The sequence below is a fragment of the Eurosta solidaginis genome, chromosome 4 (assembly GCF_040869045.1).
Source record: "Eurosta solidaginis isolate ZX-2024a chromosome 4, ASM4086904v1, whole genome shotgun sequence".
Classification (NCBI taxonomy): Eukaryota; Metazoa; Arthropoda; class Insecta; order Diptera; family Tephritidae; genus Eurosta; species Eurosta solidaginis.
The window spans coordinates 244,867,189-244,890,223 of record NC_090322.1 but is presented as its reverse complement, the minus strand read 5'-3'; the positions used below and the strand labels follow the sequence as shown (position 1 = coordinate 244,890,223).

Genomic DNA, 23,035 nt, shown 5'->3' with positions numbered 1-23,035 from the left:
ACAATTGTTGTCATTTCATTGCTGCTGTTGCTTTGATTTTTTAAAAATTCAATCGAAAATCGGCGGCGGAAGAAAGTGGAACACCGGTTGTGGGAAGTTTGTTTGGCAAAAGGAATTGCGAATTCAGAAAATTTTAAAACTCAGTGACTTAACAATTTGAAATTCCGGAAACAAAACGAAATGCATCGCACCGAAAGCTTACAAAAACTTGTCAAAATTTTTACTTTGACATTTTTATGCAGTGAAATGCATTCAAGTAAGTTGACGAAAATTTGGGAAATCAATACAATGTGTGCGCGTGTTTGTGTGTGTTTAAAGGCCAAGTACCGATCACCTTAAAGCCGGAGTCATTGGTGCCGTATGTCGTATCGCTGTATCCCTAACGTAATCAGCTGTTTATCGTTACGACGGTAAAGCTGGAGACATTGGTGCTTTATCGGTAACCTTTTAACAACTGATTCGACCAACCTTATGAGAATCAAGGCAATCGATTATTGGTGCCGCTAAGGTCGTAACCGTATCGTAGCCAACCAATTGGGTTTTGGTTTACCGTCGTAACGATAAACAGCTGATTACGTTAGGGATACGGATACAGCGATATGACATACGGCACCAATGACTCCAGCTTAAACCAAAACCCAATTGGTTGGCTACGATACGGTTACGACCTTAGCGGCACCAATAATCGATTGCATTGATTCTCATAAGGTTGGTCGAATCAGCTGTTAAAAGGTTACCGATACGGTTGCCGATAAAGCACCAATGTCTCCAGCTTTAAGCGGAGTTAGTGAAAACGATCCTTAATTCATAATTGTGTTGCTTTAACTAATATCTGTAGTTAGTTCAAAGGTTTTGAAAAGCGGAATGGAAAAAAGAGTTGAAGTGCTACAATTAAATTAGTAAGAGTTTGGTACTGAGTTTTCGAGTGGATTGATGCTAATACACATATGTTTCATTGGTTTATGGGGCATTCCATGTCAACTTATGCTACCATTTATTTTATTTCTGTGTTTGTGTTCTATTTCTTTTTTGTCGGCCAATCGTAAGGTACACATTTAATTTTTAAAATGTTTAATGTTTTTTTTTATAGCTTGTGGCAAAATTGTTAGACTTTATTTTTTTTTTTAAACTTTCTGCCAAAATTATGGAAATAATAATACATTCAAATATTTTTTTTTTAAATTGAAGTCAAAGTTACATCTTAAAAATTTATTAATTCTCAATCGGAAGATATATAAAATTTAAAATTGCAAATGTTTTTTAATAAGTGTTGTTGTAATAACTTGGGAAAAAATTTATTTAGAATTTTATTTCTTAATGTCAAAGTTAAATAAAAGATTGTGAAAATAACCAGATGGTTTTTGTTTTTGTTATTGTTTTGTTTTTTTCAATTCCCAAAAATACTAAATTTAATGAAAAACAAGTAATGACGGGACTTCATACCTTTCATTAATGGGGATGAATAATAATCTTATCCTGTTCGTAATCTTCAAATATTCGGATGTATAAGATAAGAAATATATAGTGAACAGATGTACATACCTAAACGATTTTTAAGATAAATATAAAATAAAAAATGGCAAAAAACCCCCTTATCTGAACGATCGTTTGTATGGGATATATATTATATATAGCTCCGATCGAAATGATTTTTTCATGAAATCTTCTATGATATATTAAAATATATATCACCGAGTTTCACGTTTATACTTTCTAAATTAAGGGAGAAATGGCCAAAAATATTTCTATCTGAACAATCGGTTGTATGGGATATAATTATATATAGTTCCGATCAAAGTGATATTTTCAGAATATGTTCTATGATATATTAGAATATATATCACCGAGTTTCACGTTTATACTTTCTAAATTGCGGCAGGAATGACCAAAATCGTCTTATCTGAACGATCGGTTGTAGTAGTTGCGTTATAAAATAAATTTGAAATTTTAAAGCAAAAAAAGTATATCCTAACATTGTCCACAAACGGGACCAGGCTTAAAAGTTTTAGTTAGTATTTGCAACATTTTTTATAAAAAATTTGAAAATACAGACTGTCTTAAACACTATGTTTCAACTTTTTCAAATTTTGAGAAAAACAAGTAACTTCTTAATTTATTAAATTTTACATAATTTTTTTTCACTGAGTTACTAAAAAAAATTGTTAATAATTCGCTAATTCAAAAAAATTCGTTTTCACCGATTGGGGGTAAAAACATTTGAGAACGTCAGAGACAACTCTGTCGAAAATACAAAAAATTAAAAATTTCTATATATTAAAACTTTTTCAAATTATCAAAGTTTCTATTCCCTGCATCACAAATTTCAAGCTTAGTCGTGTAATAAATTAATTTGAAATTTCAAGAAAAAAAAAATTATATTGTATATACTAGACTGCGTCGATTTATTAACAGATATCGCGCCATCGATATATCGATAGGAGAAAAGAGAAAAAAGTTTCAAGTCAAGAAAAAAAGTTTCACTACGCAAACCCAAAAAAATAATTTTCGAGCAGGCGAAAGCGTCAAACCCACAAAATATTTTTTTTTTTTCAAAAACTGTCATCGCCAACGTTTTTACAACAGTTTTTTGAAAAAAAAATATTTTTTGGGTTTTGGGGAGTGTTTTGGTCGAAAAATTTACCCTATCGCCATATTTTTTTCGCAAGCTCGAAAATTATTTTTCTGGGTATGCGTAGCGGAACTTTTTTTCCTGAGCCCAAATCCTATCGATGACGCGATATCGGTTAACTTTCGTCCATACAAATCACCCAGGTTAATATATACATATTTAACAGTATTACGCTTAAAATTTGTAGTCACTATTCTCAAAAATTTAAAAATATATTCAATCTTAAAAACCATATTCCAACCTTTTAAAATTTGAAAAAAAAAAAATTTATTTTTGATTAATAATTAAAAAAAAATATTTATTAATTTTTTTTATTAACTACGAATCTTTTTCTAAATGGATGATGAAATTTTCTAAATTCTAAATGGATGATGCAAATTTTTTCGATATGACGAGTTTGAACATCCCCATATACATATCTACTTATGTATGTATTTCAATGTGCTGAGTTCGAATCTGAGGCACCGCTCAAATTTTTAGCAGGGGTGTATGTCATAATACCTACTTTAAAAATTCGAAAAATATAATCCATACAAAATCCCAACCAATCATAATCCAGACACGACGAAATCTCGACCATTTATAACCTTGACATGACAAAATCCAAACCTTATGTGAGTTTATTTTAAATAAATGCTTCATATTTCACCCTTCGTTAAACGTGCTATTAGTACAGAAAATATATTTGGATAGTGTCTTGTCGGCAGTTTTTGGGACTTTTTATGCCCGTATTTTGGCCTGTGTGGATGGTGTCTTGCAGGGATTTCTGTAAATTGTTGAGATTTTTTCTTGTTACAATCATGAAGTGCACCCATTCCTATGAGGCATAAGAAACTAATGCACTAAAGCTCTTGAAAAAGTTCTCTACTCACCCAAAGCGTTAGAGCTTTTGGTTAACGCTCTGGAACTACCCATAGTTTTACTGCGCCAAAATTATTATTATTATTGTACTTAATTGACTATATCTATGGGCACTTCATTGTCATTGCTTTTTACGACTTTTGCACTTATGAATAGGTGGCTTTACTTCTTATTTTTAGAACAACAATAAAAAGCATTTCACTTGCCCTTTGGCACCTATAACACATAACATAATTAAGTAAATATAGGTAATGACAACCAACAACGGATGCTAAATTTGCTTTTCACAATATTCGTTGGCTTTTATCACATCTAAATCGTTGTTCCGACAGTTATTATAAAAGGTTTTTTAGTTCATGAAACTTTACTGTGTGGGAGTATGTCGCAAAGAAATTATGTCCAGGAATCGCAAATGTTATAAGTTTAATTAAAAAATCGCTTTTTGATAATCGTTTTGTAAGTTTCACTTTTGGCCTTAAAAATAATAGTTAATTTTTAAGATTTTTTATTTCGATCGTAAAACAATAGTTCGTTTTCTTTTGCATGCAATTTTTTGAAGAAGAGCTTTTCATGAGTATTGTAGCCCAGCGCGCTATCTCTATACCGCCATGGCTTCATCCGACCTCACATTTCATAGATAGTAAAATCTGTGGTTGTCAAATTAAGCGCGATTTTGAAACTCGAATTCGAGAAATATAAATAAAGCTCTCATTTTATGCAAATTATATTTAAAACCATAAGCAAAAAATTTGACTATTTTAAACTAAAAGCTTCTTATACAAATTTATTTGTGTAAGATATTTTAAAATACTCAAATATTTTTCCAGTCCCAATATTGTAAAAAATATTTCGGGACTTATTCACTAGTACATATACACATATATATATATATATATATATAGACATCATTTCTCGTGACTGGTGGTGAGCATTACCGTTTGACTTCTCACCTTATTCTATTTACGAACGCTGTTTTTAAAATGATAATGAAATGAAATAAAAAATAAGACCAACTGGACATTAATTTAATATAGCAAAAAAAAAAAAATAAAAATAAATAATAAAATAAACAAGTAAAGGTGTCTAAGTTCGGGTGTAACCGAACATTATATACTCAGCGTGAGCTTCAATTGCACATTTCAAATAAGATAAATTAATTTTCTACATAACACGTGGCACCGCCCGATAAAAAAAATGTCTCCCCATTTCCTCTTACAATAAAACTTGATAAGTGAAATATCATTGCTTCAAAACTATTTTTTGCTAAGTTATAGCTTATTATTCTAGTCTACGACCCTTATAAACTAGTTTTATATCTAACTTGTTGTTGTTGTAGCGATAAGGTTGCTCCACGAAGGCTTTGGGGAGTGTTAGCGATGTGATGGTCCTTTGCCGAAACAGTATTCGCCGCGGATAGGTGAGGTTGACAATTGGGTTTGTAGAAGCTATATATTGCGCTGGCAACCTGAAGGGTTGCGCTACACAGCCCTTTGAATCTGGTATTTTAGTCGCCTCTTACGACAGGCATACCTACCGTGGGTATATTCTGACCCCGCTGGGGGATTTATATCTAAGTTGCCGTGGTCTTTAACCGATCCTGTCCATTTTTACTAGAAATATTTTCTACTATAGGGAGAATTTGTGTACACAATTTTATTACGATCCGTTAATTTTTCTTCGAGTTATGGCTCCCGAAACATAGATAAAGGCTTAGTCGTAAAATGGGCGGTGCCACACCATTTTCAAAAATTTTAGTGTTTTCCAATTTAATGTTATAATTCAATTTAAAAAGTAAAATTCTATTGACACAAAGTTCTTTTTCGCTAAGATATAACTTATTATTTTCGTCTACGACCCTTTTAAAAATCTTTTATATAAAAGTGGGCGTGGTCTTTAACCGATCTCGTCCAATTTTTCTAGAAATATTTCCTGCTATAGGTGAAATCTGTGTACCCAATTTTATTACGATCCGTTAATTTTTCTTCGAGTTATGGCCTCCGAAACATAGAAAATTGCTTAGTCATAAAAGGGGTGGTGCCACGCCCATTTTTTTAAATTTGAAGTTTTTCCTATTTATTGTTATAAATACACTTGGGAAATGAAATACCGTTAATATAAAGTTCTTTTTTGCAAAGATATAGCTTTATTTATTCGTCCACCACCCTTTTAAAAATCTTTTGTATAAAAGTGGGCGTGGTCCTTAACCGATTTCGTTAGTTTTTCTCTAATGCATTCCCTATAGTAAAGGCAACCTCTCTGCCGAATAAAATTCATTACGATAGGTTAAACGGTTTTTGATTTATGATTAATTATATTTGAAAAATTGATTTTATCACAAGTGGGCGGTGCCACGTCCATTTTAAAAGTTTTTTTCAAATTTTTATCAAGAGTCAATATCAGTCCACACGTCAAATTTCAACATTCTAGGTGTATTATTTACTAAATAATCAGGTTTTTTGTGTTTTCCAAAATGTTATATATATATAAAAAGTGGGCGTGGCTATCATCCGATTTCGCTCATTTTTAATACCAATCTATTCTGGGTCCAGATAAGCACGTGTACCAAATTTGGTGAAGATATCTTAATATTTACTCAAGTTATCGTGTTAACGAACAGACGGACGGATGGACGGAGGGACATGGCACTCTGAGTATAAAAAATTTTAAGCACTTCCTTTATATAAATGGACAAAAATTAGGGAAAAATGTTTCCTTATATAAAGGCATATTCTTGCTAAACTTTGATTTTTAAATTTGGACATGGAAATTGCAAAAATATTTATTAGAAGTAAAAATATAAAAGCGGAGCGCACATTACTTGAATGGGAAAGTTGGTAGGAAAGGGTATATTAATCAATCAATTGCGCTCCACCTTTATATTTTTACTTCTCATAAATATTTTTGCAATTTCTATGTCAAAATTTAAATATCAAAGTTTAGCAAGAATATGCCTTTATATAAGGAGAAATTTCTCGCTGATTTTTGTCCATTTATATAAAGGAAGTGCTTAAAATTTTTTATTTTATTTTTATTTTCTCTTTCTTACATTTTCTCGGTGTCTTAACCTATCTATTAAGTTTTACGCTTGTAGCTCAATGAGAAATAACATAAAATTCAATCCCAAAATTCCCTCCGCTCCGTTTGATTTTTCTAAATATCTCAGTCCGTTCGCCCCCTGGCAAAACTTTTTGTATTGTGGCATCGGCTGTCATCGACCTCTGAATTAAGCTCTATATTTTTAGCTTCTAGCTCATCGAGAAGTTACTTAAATCCCGGTTTAAAATTTCCAAATTACTTTCAATTTTTTTCGATCCGTGCCCTACCTAACGGAATTTTTTTCTCCCTTTGTTCCTTTGTCACGGTGTCTTAACCTGTCTCTGAGGTTTCATGTTTGTAGCTCAATGAGAAGCTACTTTAAAATCGGTCTCAAAACACCAAATTTCCAAATTTTTCGATCCGTGCGTCACCTAATGGAATTTTTTTCTCCTTTTCTTAAATTTTATCGGCGTCTTATCATATCTGTGAAGTTTTACAGTTGTAGCTCAATGAGAACTTGCATAAAAATCAATCCCAAAATTCCCTCCGTTCTGTTTGATTTTTCTAAATATCTCAGTCCGTGCGCCCCTAGCGAATCTTTTTGTATCGTGTCATCGGCTGCCATCGACCTCTGAATTAAGTTTGAAATTTCAAGTCTCTAGCTCATCGAGAAGTTACTTAAAAGCTGGTTTGAAAATTTTCAAATTCTTATCTAATTATTTCGATCCGTGCGCCACCTAACGGATTTTTTTCCTTTTGTTGCATTGTCTCGGTGTTCTAACCGATGTGTAAAGCAGGCATGCTTAACCAACGAACCGATATCATTTCGTTACGATAATCAACGTTAATAAACAAAACAAAGTCATTTCGTTTCGTTTATTAACGTTAAGAACGTCAAATTAACGAGATGATTTTGTTTCGTTTTCTGCCATATCAAAACGAAATCAAATCGTTTATGTTGATTATTAATTTCAAACTATGCTGGCAAAGCTGATTGATGGCGGAGTCATTAAAGGTGAAAGCATTAGCCAAGCTGATTGCAACTTTTCTCACGAATTTTGACAGTACGAACATTTCTCAGAGTATTTTTGACATTACCACCAACGAATTACAGAAACAAATTACATGGTGTTTGTGTGTATGTCCTCTCGCTGTTACCACCTTACGGCTTCACCATGGCTATAGCATTGCCAGCACAATTCAAACATAAAGTATCACGTTTTTGTTAACGTTTTTAACGTTAACGAAAGCTTTTCGCTTCGGTTAAAAACGAGATACAATTTATCTTGATAATTTCTTTATCGATAATATTTCGAAGTGTTTCAACGGAAACTGTTGACATTTTTTGATAAACGATTAGCTTAACGTTAAAGTGCATCCCTGGTGTAAAGTTTCACGTTTGTAGCTCAATGAGAAGTTACTTAAAAATCGATTGTAAGATTTGTATGAAAAGCGAACAAACATTCAACCGACCTAATATAAAGGAAGTAAAAAGAAGATAAAATTTTTTTAAGTACTTTCTTTATATAAAAGGGACGTACTTAGGTCACTCATAAACATTTTTACAGTGGTTTTATTAAAATTTGAATGTCAAAGTTCAGCAAGATTATGTCTTTGTTTAACCCTAGTGAGATAACGTACGTCTGTGAGACGTACGTCGTTTTAATTTTGCTCTCAGTCTCCCACAATCGTAAAGAGAGAACATTCTCACTTTTCTCAGCTACCATTACCAGCTTGTCAGTGGGGGTGTTTTTCAGTAGTAACTTTTTTGTTTGCTGAAATATATACGATTGTTTTTTTAAAAATACGTCTAAGAGACGTATCGTTATCTTTTACGTGACATGACTAATTTTATATGTAATTTTTGCGGAAAATGGTAATTTTAGCTAATATTTTTTTAAGTATAGTTTTAAACAGTTGATTCATTCAATTGAAGTACAAAAATATGTATTTTATTTTAATTTTTTTGCTATAAACTGAGGTCCTTCGAAAAAACTGATTTTTGTAAGGACAAGTCCAAGACAAGTCAAACTTAATTTTTAATATATTAAAAAAACAATATTTTTCTTTAAAAAACATTTAAAACAAGTGAATATATATCAAATAAATGAGAAAAAAAAAAAAATAAAATAAAATGTTTTTTTATATCTTTATAGGGTTAAAGAGACATTTTAACATTTATTAAAATTTTTTTATTTTCGTTTTGTTTTCTCCTTTTGTTGCATTGTCAAGGTGAACTATGCGTAAGGTTTCATGTTTCTATCTCAATAAGTACTTAATTAAAGATATATCGCAAGAATCCACAAGCCTAAATGAACTTTTTAATACCTCTTAATCAGACCAATTCTAAATATTCTCGCGGAATTTTGTTCTCGCGGATTTTTTTATTCCCGCGGAAAAATTCCTCCAATTCTTTTCTCCTAGGGAGTAGAAAAATTGGGGAATTGGAATTTCGAATTTTCGAAGTCAGCTGTTTTGTCAATTGAAATTTCGTTGCGCATTTCTTATTTTGTTTAAAAAATTGAAAAGTTTAATTATTGTTGCGAATTTGTTTGAAATTAAGAAATAAGGTATAAACAATGCACATTATTGCATTTCATGTGGTATACACTGAAATGAGTAATGAATTGGTGCCACAGCAACATCAACAGAGGATCATAAGAAGAAGACGGCGGATTAACACAAATCCGGCGGAGTTACCTGCTTTCATTCTGCAAAGCAATTTTCTGGCGGCCACGTCGAGTTGAGTTCGCCTTTCACCATATGCCAAAATCTAATTAAGCCTTCTTAAAAAGTCCTTGCGCAATTTCTGGATGGCTGCATCAAATATACAAAGAGCTCTTCCGTTGCTTATGATATACTTTTCGACTTAAAATAAAGAATATTGTGGTTGCTGTGGTTGTTGTATTAACAGTGAGAATATTGTGGTAGAATGTAAATACATATTTTAGCACAAATTTGTACAAATAAGTGTTCTTTCTTAAAAGAACGAATTTCCTTAAATTATTTTGATGCATTCCCTTTAATTTAACTAGTGAAAAAACTCCTATGATATGGCAAAGAAATCTCGCTCTCCTTCACATTCATAATACCTACTTTTCTCCCATAACCGGTTTCCTCTTTTTCGAACATTGTTCAGAATAGGAGGAAAGGGAGAAGTGAAAAAACTCTCAAGGAATTTTTATTTAGAATACGAGGAATGGGAGAAGGGAAAAAACTCGCACGGAATTTTTGTTTAGAATTGGGCTGAATATCTCGATACCTAACAAGAAAAGAAAGAAAGAAAACTATTTTATCCTAAATATTACAACCTAATAAGGCCCGAAATTTCCTTCCACGCTTCAGGTCTCTGGGTAATCGGGAAGTTCCTTAAAACTCTATAGCAAAATTTCCAAGTTCAAACCTTATTTTTTTTTAATTTTCATGGTCCCCGGATTACCTAGTGAAAAATTTCTGGTTTTGAAGTATGATCTTAGTATCAAGAATCTATGTATCTCTACGGAAAGTTACTCAAATAGCAGTCGCAAGTTTCCACATGTTGTAAATGGACTTTCTAAATATCTCTGATTATCTCGATCCCTGTCCCATTTAGAAAACTTGACCTTTATATCACAACGTAATAAAGCTCGAAGCTATGCCCAAAGTTTCAGTCGCTGGGTTCCCTAAAACGCGAAAGCAAAATTTCCAAGCTCATACGTTTTTAAATTTTCACGATCCCTGCGTTTACCCAGCAAATTTTTTTTCCCTCATGTTAAATTGTCGTGGGGTCCCAATGTCTGTTCCGAATTTCCAGGCTCTAGCTTTCCGGGAAGTTACTCAAAACTAGATTGGAAAGTTCTCCAACTTTGTATGGAAATTGGCGGATAAACATCAAACAAAACTGATATAAAGGAAGTAAAAATAATAAGAATGGTACATGTTTCAATACACATAAACTAGTTAAAAGAAGTCCCTCAGATTGCTTAATCTGCATCTAAAAGCACATTTTAGGGTTTTCTAAGCCACTGCTGAGAGGCAATCTCATTTCTCTTTCTTCAGTGTATGGACTTGGGACCTTTAGTATGTTGGGCAAGCACTTATCCCTTCCACCGCTATCTCCAACAAAGTTAAGGTTATGAAAATAATTGGATATGCATTACCAAAAAATTTCAATTGAATTGGAATGTATCCATTCATCAGGATGTAGGTTGTATTGGCAAGCAATTCAGCTTAGATCAAATATCATAAATCTTCTGATCCTTCGGTATATATGGATCTCTCCGAGTAGCATTGCTACTAAATACGACTCTAGTTTCAGATTCGAATTCGCGAAGACTAATTTTAGTAAACTTAATCAAACTTTATATACAGTAGCTTGGCCGAAATATGGTGTCGATATTGACAAAAATGTTTCTGACTTTTATACCACCATTTACGGTATTTTGGGAAAACACGTACCTAAGCGAAAACGTGTGTCTACCGAACCAGTCCAAATATGGTTCACTAAAGAGCTGAGGTCTTTAAAAAACAGAAAATCGCGCTTCTTCAAATTATTCAAAAGGTCGGGCTTTCACTCCGATTACTTGCAGTACTCTATTTTGCGTCATAAATATTTTGATTTAAACGAAAAGTGCTATAATACGTACATCTGTAAGATGAACGGGGAAATAACTTGTAATCCGAAAGCCTTCTGTGATTTCTTGAACTCTAAACGTAGGGTTAAAGGGTTTCCCTCTACTTTAAAATACCAGGATGATTTGTCTAGCGATGATCAAGATATTGCTAACTTCTTTGCACAATTTTTCAAGTCCAACTATTCTACTGAATTTAATACTTTTTCAAATGAATATTCATTTCAATTTAACTCACTTAACACAATTAATATTCCACCTGATTTAATTTCCACTTGTTTTCTTAAAAAATTCGCTGAACACATTTATCAGCCCCTAACTGATTTATTTAATATGCCCCTAAAACGTGGAGTCTTTCCTTCTGCTTGGAAGGAATCTTTTCTCATATCCCTTCACAAAAGTGGTAGTGGGTCGTGTGTAGAGAACTATCAAGGAATAGCAAAGTTGTCGGTATCCCAAAGTTGTTTGAAGCTATCGTTACCAATCAGCTAACATTTTCCATTTCTTCTTTGATTGCAGAACCGCAACACGGATTCTGTAAAGGCAAATCTACCATTACTAATCTATTTTAATTGACAACTCATGTTTCTAATGGATTTAGAGAAAATCTTCACACCGATGTTGTTTATACTGATTTCAGTAAAGCATTTGACAAAGTATTCCACTCCTTACTTATCTACAATCTGGATCGGCTTGGCTTCCATCCTGGCCTCACCCAGTGGATCTCGTCGTATCTCTCCGGTCGAACGCAAAAATTTATTTTTAAATACACATTTTCAAATGTCGATGTTCCCTCTGGCGTCCCACAAGGCAGTCACCTTGGTCCAATTCTGTTCTTGCTATTTATTAATGATATCTGTACCACTATAAAATATTCCAAAATCTTAATATATGCTGATGATGTAAAACTTTTTAGGTCTTATGCGTCTATCGAAGAACGTCCCTTGCTTCAAGGGGATTTAAACTGCCTAGTTACTTGGTGCAACGTAAATTCAATGCCGCTGAACCTCATTAAATGCAAATTCATGTGCCTCTCTCGAAGATCTTTGCCAGCAGCCTCTTACGTAATTAATAATTTTTGTCTTCTATCAGTAAACTATTTTGTGGACTTGGGAGTCACGATAGATGCTAAACTTAGTTTCAACCTTCATATTAATGCTACTGTCAATAAGGCTAGAGGTGTTCTTTCATTCGTGAAACGGTGGTCCAAAGAATTTAGTGACCCTTATGTAACTAAAGCTCCTTTCATCACTTTAGTTAGACCGATACTAGAATACGGATCAATAGTCTGGGATCCACAATATCGAGTTCATGCAGATAGACTTGAATCAATACAAAAGCAATTTCTACTTTTCTCTTAAGGAATTTTCAGTGGGACTCTGCGTATAATCTTCCACCTTATACTAGTCGGTTGAAGCTTATCAATCTTCCAACTCTTGCAAGTCGTAGAGAAATGCTAGGCATTATATTTATGGGTAAACTCCTGAATGGATTGATTTTTTTTTTTCCGAAAATTGTTGTAAAAACGTTGGCGATAACAGTTTTTTGGAAAAAAAATGTTTTTTGGGTTTTGGGGAGTGTTTTGGTCGAAAAATTCACCCTTTCGCCATTTTCTTTTCGCAGGCTCGAAAAAAATTTTTTTGGGTATGCGTAGTGGAACTTTGTTCCTGAGCCCAAATCTTATCGAAAAATCGATGGTGCGATATCAGTTAATAAATCGACCCAGTCTAACATACATACTTCACAAACAACGAATGAATAACAAACGATAACTCATCCTAAATGAATAAAGCGCCAAATACACGACACGAACATTTCAGCGAACATTCCCGTTATGTCATGTTTCTGCGAGCTTTTCTGTCGTGTATGGTGGTGTTTGCCAGTTCGCGCAAATGTTCGTCAAAAATCAAAATATTTTAATTTTTGGCGAACATTTGCGCGAACTGTTCGTGCGTGTATGGCGAAATAGCTCATAATCGTAGTAATTTCTGAACGGAACAGACGCGCGCGGAAAAGTAAAATGGAAAATAAAAAATTTCTAATGTTCGGCCAAAAGTTCGTATGGTGTATGGCCAAAGCTGCGAACAAGATTGCGGAATGTTCGTGTCGTGTATTTGGCGCTTAACCAAAAAGCTGTTTTAATTGAAAATATCGATTTCGGACATTGTTATTTGCGATCTCTGATTTCAGCTCTAAATATTAGAAAATTAGACCATATGTGCTAAGGGATTAGCAACTGTTGTAAGTTTGACAGGTTTGGAAACATTGCAATATATCAGTCATAAACTTAATGAGCTGGAAAATCAAATATGCTAAAAAAAAGTAAGGAAGTTAGAGTTAAACTGAAGCCACATATTATATACCCAGCTGTTTACGTTAAACATAGTTATAATTCAGCAGAGCACTTGCAACTTTTCACGCAAATAGTATATTATTTATATATATTCACAGATTTTCCAAAGTATACACATCATTATTTCTTATTTTATTATGTTAAGGAACCTGTCCATTGTATTAATTTCTTTTTAAATCATTATCGCCCTATCTTTATTACAGGCTTCACACCATCCAACGCCGCCGAACATCCATTCGATCATTATCCCAGCACCATAAATGGCAGTGAGACAGCAATTGAACATGCCCGACATCAGGCGTCCATACGTTTGGCCATGGAAGATTACATTTTTGGTGAGGGACATATTTGTGGTGGGGCATTGATAGCGCCATCTATAGTACTTACCGTCGGTCAATGCGTGCACAAGTAAGTTCATGTGGTAATCGCATGCTTTAGGTATATAAATAGCTAGCAATATTTTATTTAATAATTTATTACTTTATAAATCATTGCATTATTTATCTACCATATACATATATACCTATTAATATTTATTTGTTATGGTTTTCGTGCAGCTACCAGACCCAGACAACGCGTCACCCTGCTGAATTGAAAATAGTTATGGGTACTTTGAATCGTTATCAACGTAATGCGAATACGCTCGTCTATGGTGTGACGCATGTACATCAACCGAAAACGTTTAATGCACAAACATTACGTGATAATATCGCTATTATAATGTTGGAACGAGATGTTCCGCACGCACATCCCACGGTTAAACCGATTACTTTGAGTCTAACGAAAATACGCAGCGCCAAAATGTTAGGAGATGCAATGAAGCAAGGTAGCTTTGAAGTGACCAGCTGGCTGGCTACTGAGGAGGTAAAGAAAAAATGCTTAAAGGGCGAATTAATGGTGACTTATAACCATAAAGCCATAACCAGATAAATCAGCTGATCGAACCTACCTTATGGAAAGGAATGTAATCGATTAATGGTGCCATACCATAACACTAACGCCATAGCCAATCAATTGGTTTTTGGTTTCTCGCCATATCCATAACCTAAAAATATTTGAGTTGGTGAAGTTAATAACTTTTTTTAGATTTTCTTCATTGTTTTGGATACGTTATGACTAAGATACTTATTTTTTGTGGAATATCTTTGTAATTTTTTGCGCTTTCATAATTTTTATGAAATTTTCACGATTTTTAGGTTAAGGCACCATTAATCGATCACATTGAGATGGTTATGGATATGGGTATGGTTAAGGAAGTTTAATTTGGCTTTAACTCCACAAACTAAAAATTTAAAGCCCAATCGTACAATTAATAAAATAATGAATTAAAAAATTAAAAAAAAAAAAAATTGTTTATCAATATCAAAGCAAATAGTAAGAGAACATTAAAAACTAGAAAGTACTAAAACTTTGACCCAAAAAAGCTTAAAATAAAAAAAACTCCCAAAAAATCATAAACTGAAACTTAACCAAAAGAGAGAGAAAACTTGATACTAATTAGAACAATTAAAAACTAAGGTTTAAAAAGACAGAGCTAAGAACTAACTAATATGATATTTGCCGCGATATAACTCTGGCGGTAATAAAGGTTTCTGCCGATTCCGCACGGTACCTACTGTGACAGAGGATTTTTTTGCTTAAAAGTTATCTATATTTAGGCAATTTTTTATACTCAGAGTATATTAACTTTGATTGGATAACGGTTGGTTGTACAGGTATAAAGGAATCAAGATAGATATAGACTTCCATATATCAAAATCATCACTATCGAAAAAAAATTTGATTGAGCCATGCCCGTTAACACGATAACTTGAGTAAATATTGAGATATCTTCACTACATGAGCTTATATAGACCCAGAATAGATTGGTGTTGAAAATGAACGAAATCGGATGATAACCACGCCCACTTTTTATATATATAACATTTTGGAAAACACAAAAAACCTGATAATTAAGTAAATAATACACCTAGAATGTTGAAATTTGACGTGTGGGCTGATATTGAGACTCTTGATAAAAATTAAAAAAAAAAAATAATTAAAATGGGCGTGGCACCATTCACTTGTGATAAAATCAATTTTACAAATATTATTAATCATAAATCAAAAACCGTTAAACCTATCGTAACGACATTCGGCAGAGAGGTTGCCTTTACTATAAGGAATGCCTTGAAGAAAAATCAACGAAATCAGTTAAGGACCACGCCCATTTTTATATAAAAGATATTTATAAGGGTCGTGGGCGGATAAAATAAGCTATATCTTTGCAAAAAAGAGCTTTATATCAATGGCGTTTCATTTCCGAAGTGTATTTATAACAGTAAATAGGAAAAACTTTAAATTTAAAAAATGGGTGTGGCACTGCCCCTTTTATGACTAAGCAATTTTCTGTTTCGGGAGCCATAACTCGAAGAAAAATGAACGGATCGTAATAAAATTGGGTACATAAATTTTACCTATAGCTGGAAATATTTCTAGAAAAATTGGACGAGATGGGTTGAAGACCACGCCCACTTTTATATAAAAGATTTTTAAAAGGGTCGTAGATGAAAATAATAAGCTATATCTTAGAGCTTTGTATCAATAGAATTTTACTTCCTAAATTGAATTATAACATTAAATTGGAAGACACAAAAATTTTTGAAAATGGTTGTGGCCCGCACCTTTTATGACTAAGCAATATTCTATGTTTCGGGAGCCATAACTTGAAGAAAAATGAACGGTTCGTAATAAAATTGGGTACATAAATTTTACCTATAGTAGAATATATTTCTAGTAAAAATGGACGGGATCGGTTAAAGACCACGGCAACATATATATAAAACAAGTTTAAAAGGGTCGTAGACTAGAATAATAAGCTATAACTTAGCAAAAAATAGTTTTGAATCAATAATATTTCAGTTATCAAGTTTTATTGTAAGAGGAAATGGGGAGATATTTTTTTGTGCCACGTGTTATGTAGAAAAGTAATTTATCTGAAATGAAATGTACAATTGAAGCTAACGCTGAGTATATTATGTTCGGTTGCACCCGAACTTAGGCACCATTACTTGTTTAAAGTACATATTCTGATGTAAGTTATCTCGTCACAAAAGTTGGACGGCTTTCGTTATCTAAGAGTCTCGCCTGAATTTTTCAAGCAATTCGAAACACCCCTTCGGGTTAAGAAAGAATAGAAAGCGAGTGCGTTCCGATATTTTAAACTTAAATATAAAAAAGAATCTTAACTCAAGATTTAAAATATGAAAGATATTTAACACAAAACATGACACAACAAAACCACAAGAAAAAAAGAGCCAGTAGAAAATAAGTAATACTAAAACAAAATAAACTAAATTAAACCATACACTAAACTAAACTTAGCTGCATAAAATTAAGCTAAACCAAACTAATCTAAACTAAGTTAAACTAAACTAAACTAAAATAAACTAAACTAAAATAAACTAAACTAAACTAAACTAAACTAAAATAAACTAAACTAAACTAAAACAAGTAAGAACGGGACTGTCTTCGGCTGTGCCGAAGACTTCATACCTTTCATGAATGGGGCTGAACAATAATCTTATCCCGTTCGTAATCTCCGAATAATCGGATGTATAAGATAAGAAATATATAGTGAACAGATCTACATACCTTAACGATTTTTAAGATAAATATAAAATAAAAAACGGGTAGGTACTTTGTGTGAGGATGCAAAGTTTCAGGTTTTTTGTGGTCTGCGTGTAAAAACTATGACTACGAATCACGTATTTCAAAAATATATGACGAAAACGTAACTATTTGATGAATTTTGAAGATTCTAGCCGTAAAAAAGGGGTCAAAATGACAGTTTATATGAAGTATATAATATATATACGACCGATCTCTATGATTTTTTTAGAAAACAATATATGCTATATACGTAAGCATTTTGTGAAATTTGAAGCTTCTAACTGTTAAAATGGGGCAGAAATTGCGCAAAGTTTCTTATCTGAACAATCGGTTGTATGAGATATATACTATGTGTACCACCGATCTCAATGATTTTTTCAGACATCAATATATGCTATACACGTAAGCAGTTGGTGAAATTTGAAGCTTCTAGCTGTTAAAATGGGGCCGAAATCGTAAAAAAAAATATATATATACTATATATATATACTATATATACCATCATATATATATTATATATATCTCCGATCTCTATGATTTTTTGACACAACAATACATACTATATACGTAAGCAATCGGTGAAATTTGAAGCTTATAACTGTTAAAATGGGGAAGAAATTGCGCAAAGTTTCTTATCTGAACAATCGGTTGTATGGGATATATACTATATATACCACCGGTATCTATGATTTTCTCAGACAACAATATATGCTATACACGTAAGCATTTGGTGAAATTTGAACATATCTAAACGATTTTTAAGATAAATATAAAATAAAAAATAGGTAGGTAATCTGTGTGAGGATGCAAAGCTGCACGTTTTTTGTGGTCTGCATGTAAAAACTATGGCTACGAATCACGTATTTCAAAAATATATGACGTAAACGTAACTATTTGATGAAATTTGATGAATCTTGAAGCTTCTAGCCGTAAAAAAGGGGTCAATATGACAGTTTATATGAAGTATATAATATATACATATACCACCGATCTCTATGATTTTTTCAGACAACAATATATGCTATATACGAAAGCATTTTGTGAAATTTGAAGCTTCTAACTGTTAAAACGGGGCATAAATTGCGCAAAGTTTCTTATCTGAACAATCGGTTGTATGAGATATATACTATGTATATCCCCGATCTCAATGATTTTTTCAGACATCAATATATGCTATACACGTAAGCAGTTGGTGAAATTTGAAGCTTCTAGCTGTTAAAATGGGGTAGAAATTGCGAAAAGTTTCTTATCTGAACAATCGGTTGTATGAGATATATACTATATATAGAACCGATCTCTATGATTTTTTCAGACAACAATATATGCTATATACGTAAGCAATCAGTGAAATTTGAAGCTTATAGCTGTTAAAATGGGGTAGAAATTGCGAAAAGTTTCTTATCTGAACAATCGGTTGTATGAGATATATACTATATATACAACCGATCTCTATGATTTTTTCAGACAACAATATATGCTATATACGTAAGCAATCGGTGAAATTTGAAGCTTATAGCTGTTAAAATGAGGTAGAAATTGCGAAAAGTTTCTTATCTGAACAATCGGTTGTATGAGATATATACTATATATACAACCGATCTCTATGATTTTTTCAGACAACAATATATGCTATATAAGTAAATATTCGGTGAAATTTGAAGCTTCTAGCTGTTAAAATGGGGCTACAATTTGCGAAAATATATATATATATACTATATATACCACCATATATATACTATATATACCACCGATCTTTATGATTTTTTCAGACAACAATATATGCTATATACGTAAGCATTCGCTGAAATTTGAAGCCTCTAGCTCTTAAAATAGGGCAGTAATTACGAAAAGTTCCTTATCTGAACAATCGGTTGTGGGGGATATATACTATATATACGACCGATCTCATAAATTTTTTCAGGCAACAATATGTTCAATATACGAAAGTATATGGTGAAGTTTGAAGCTTCAATCTGTTAAATTGGGTAAGATATTACAAAAATCCTCTTTTTCTGAAAAATCGGTTGTATGGAGGATATATGCTATAGTGGTCCGATCCGGTCGGTTCCGACAAATGTCTAATCGGACACCCAAATACACCTGCTCACCAAATTTTATCACGATATCTCAAAAATTGAGGGACTAGTTTGCATACAAACAGACAGACGGACAGACGGACAGACGGACATGGCTAAAACAACTCAGCTCTTCAACCTGATTATTTCGGTATACTTAATGGTGGGTCTATCTATTTTCCTTTAAGGACTTACAATTTTCGGTTTCGTGACGAAATTAATATACCATTTCATTTTCATGAAAGGTATAAAAATAGGTAGGTAATCTGTGTGAGGATGCAAAGCTTCACGTTTTTTGTGGTCTGCATGTAAAAACTATGGCTACGAATCACGTATTTCAAAAATATATGACGTAAACGTAACTATTTGATGAAATTTGATGAATCTTGAAGCTTCTAGCCGTAAAAAGGGGTCAATATGACAGTTTATATGAAGTATATAATATATACATATACCACCGATCTCTATGATTTTTTCAGACAACAATATATGCTATATACGAAAGCATTTTGTGAAATTTGAAGCTTCTAACTGTTAAAACGGGGCAGAAATTGCGCAAAGTTTCTTATCTGAACAATCGGTTGTATGAGATATATACTATGTATATCACCGATCTCAATGATTTTTTCAGACATCAATATATGCTATACACGTAAGCAGTTGGTGAAATTTGAAGCTTCTAGCTGTTAAAATGGGGTAGAAATTGCGAAAAGTTTCTTATCTGAACAATCGGTTGTATGAGATATATACTATATATAGAACCGATCTCTATGATTTTTTCAGACAACAATATATGCTATATACGTAAGCAATCAGTGAAATTTGAAGCTTATAGCTGTTAAAATGGGGTAGAAATTGCGAAAAGTTTCTTATCTGAACAATCGGTTGTATGAGATATATACTATATATACAACCGATCTCTATGATTTTTTCAGACAACAATATATGCTATATACGTAAGCAATCGGTGAAATTTGAAGCTTATAGCTGTTAAAATGAGGTAGAAATTGCGAAAAGTTTCTTATCTGAACAATCGGTTGTATGAGATATATACTATATATACAACCGATCTCTATGATTTTTTCAGACAACAATATATGCTATATAAGTAAATATTCGGTGAAATTTGAAGCTTCTAGCTGTTAAAATGGGGCTAAAATTTGCGAAAATATATATATATATACTATATATACCACCATATATATACTATATATACCACCGATCTTTATGATTTCTTCAGACAACAATATATGCTATATACGTAAGCATTCGCTGAAATTTGAAGCCTCTAGCTCTTAAAATAGGGCAGTAATTACGAAAAGTTCCTTATCTGAACAATCGGTTGTGGGGGATATATACTATATATACGACCGATCTCATAAATTTTTTCAGGCAACAATATGTTCAATATACGAAAGTATATGGTGAAGTTTGAAGCTTCAATCTGTTAAATTGGGTAAGATATTACAAAAATCCTCTTTTTCTGAAAAATCGGTTGTATGGAGGATATATGCTATAGTGGTCCGATCCGGTCGGTTCCGACAAATGTCTAATCGGACACCCAAATACACCTGCTCACCAAATTTTATCACGATATCTCAAAAATTGAGGGACTAGTTTGCATACAAACAGACAGACGGACAGACGGACATGGCTAAAACAACTCAGCTCTTCAACCTGATTATTTCGGTATACTTAATGGTGGGTCTATCTATTTTCCTTTAAGGACTTACAATTTTCGGTTTCGTGACGAAATTAATATACCATTTCATTTTCATGAAAGGTATAATAAACTAAATTAAATTAAACTAAACTAAACTAAACCAAACTAAACTAAAGGCGCTCACCTTTACAACCGAGTGCTCTCATTCACTGCGCTAACTGGTACATGCAAATATTCAATCAAATACATACTCTTGATTCAAAAAATTTAAGAGAAATTTTCCCTCAAATCAATGAAAAGCTTTTTAGAAAAATAAGAAATTCTGACTCATTAATTTGAAAGTTTCCCCAATTTATATTATTTATTTTATTTGAAACGTTTTACTAATTTTAGGTTAGTTTTTTTTTCTGATTGTACTATTAAAATAATGAATTAAATATTTTATCAAAATAATTTAGTCACCAACATAACCGCACGTTTTTCTATCAATTAAGTCACCAACTCGAACTAACAGATTTTTCCTTTTATTCCGCAGCACATCCCCTACACTCAGCTAATGACCCTAAATGCCACACAATTAAGTGATCAACAATGCTTCGAGAAATACGGCGCAACCTATGGACCTGATATGATATGCCTCGGTTATCAGGCCACAGAGGCCGCCTGTGAGCAAGATAATGGCGCACCCTTAGTATGTAATAATGCTCTGCTAGCTTTAGCCTCTAATCACAATTTGGACTGCACCGCTTCTCAATCTAATGCTGTCACATTCGTTGATGTCGGTCATCATGCTCAATGGATTTTGGAGAAAATTGGTGATGGCACTAATTGTAACAGTTCTGTATGGGGTACACTCGCTTTTCTATTTTTCACAGTTTTTACTGCGAGACGCACAAAATGGCATAAATTTTGGCTTTAAAGTGATAAACGTTGTGTAAGAAGGGTTGCCCTTTTTAGTGTCAATTTTGTTTTAAAATTGTGTCCTCTTTTTCTTAATTTTTAAAGAAAAAAAAAAATTAAGGCTGAATTTTGTAGTGCTAAGAAGTTTTTTATTCTTAAAAAAGTGCATTCCATTTTAAAAATATATTATAAAGAATTGCAATGCAATGTTAAAACTATATGCAGCTATACCAAAAAAAAAAGAATTTCTGCTTTAAATACAATTTTGTGATATTTGATGTTCCGAATATTAAATTTGTGTATGAATAAATAAACTAAAAATGAATTCTAATACTCTGATTATTTTTATTTAAAGTCATCGTTAAATTGATGTGTCCTACTCTTAAAAAACTACACAATACAACTTTTTTCACGTGGGTAGCAAATGGAAAGGTCGAAACAACTTCGGACTTTTGTTCTAGATGTTGTTAGCAAAAGTAGCGCTGAGCAGAGCTGTAAAAGTGTGCAATCATTTGAAATTTTAAATCATTGATTTAAGAATGCTGTTTCTTCATTCTTTCATTCCTTGTTAAGGAATGTGGCTTAAAAGTCAACCCATTCTTCATTCAGTAGTGGGAAAAAAAGAATGCACTTTTGAACTCATTCGAAGAAAGAATGAAGTAATTGAATGAAACACAAACATTTTCAACACAGAATAAGCATTCAAATGAATGCAGCCTTTGCTGAATGTGCACCCACTTTTCCAGTACCAATCAATTATGAAAAATGTCATACAGTCACAAAACCCGCTCAAATATCACATGGTTGCATTTAATTAAAGCCACTTCAAAATATCAACACAAAATTTAGTTATTGACAGTGATGACCAGTATTTTCGTTACTTTAAGGGTAATAAAGCACAGAAAAGTTAATTGAAAAAGCATTTTTATTAAAATTGTTCTAAAAATTTAATAATAAAAAAAGCAAATGACAAATATTTCAACATCCCTGTTCCGAAAATTGTCATCGTTCTAAATAAGTGTTGCCCATGTGCCATATAAAAGGTACTTGCATGCAAAAGTACTAACCTACATTTGGATGTCCTCAATTGGTGATTAAACAATCGAAGAAAATGCAATTCATTCAGACCTAGGGAGAAGAATAATTGGGGAATAGGAAAAGTCGAATTTTTGAAGTCAGCTGTTTTGTCAATTGAAATTTCGTTGCGCATTTCTTATTTTGTTTAAAAAATTGTAAAGTTTAATTATTGTTGCCAAT

At 32.6% G+C, this 23,035-nt stretch overlaps 1 protein-coding gene across 1 annotated transcript; it reads left to right on the top strand.

Annotated features, from left to right (window-relative positions):
• Window positions 1-22,109, top strand: LOC137251198 (chymotrypsin-2). Its single transcript, XM_067785376.1, has 4 exons — window positions 1-256; window positions 13,693-13,897; window positions 14,047-14,353; window positions 21,414-22,109. Exons 1-4 carry the CDS (start codon window positions 181-183, stop codon window positions 21,795-21,797), a joined length of 972 nt encoding a protein of 323 aa, XP_067641477.1. The 5' UTR covers window positions 1-180; the 3' UTR covers window positions 21,798-22,109.
• The last annotated feature ends 926 nt before the right edge of the window (window positions 22,110-23,035 follow it).

Bases quoted from the DNA above. Each gene is read 5' to 3' on its own strand.
- LOC137251198 (XM_067785376.1), top strand. From the start codon at position 181: ATGCATCGCACCGAAAGCTTACAAAAACTTGTCAAAATTTTTACTTTG. The intron at 257-13,692 runs GTAAGTTGACGA...TCTTTATTACAG, and splicing joins ATGCAGTGAAATGCATTCAA to GCTTCACACCATCCAACGCC. The intron at 14,354-21,413 runs GTAAAGAAAAAA...TTTATTCCGCAG, and splicing joins GCTGGCTGGCTACTGAGGAG to CACATCCCCTACACTCAGCT.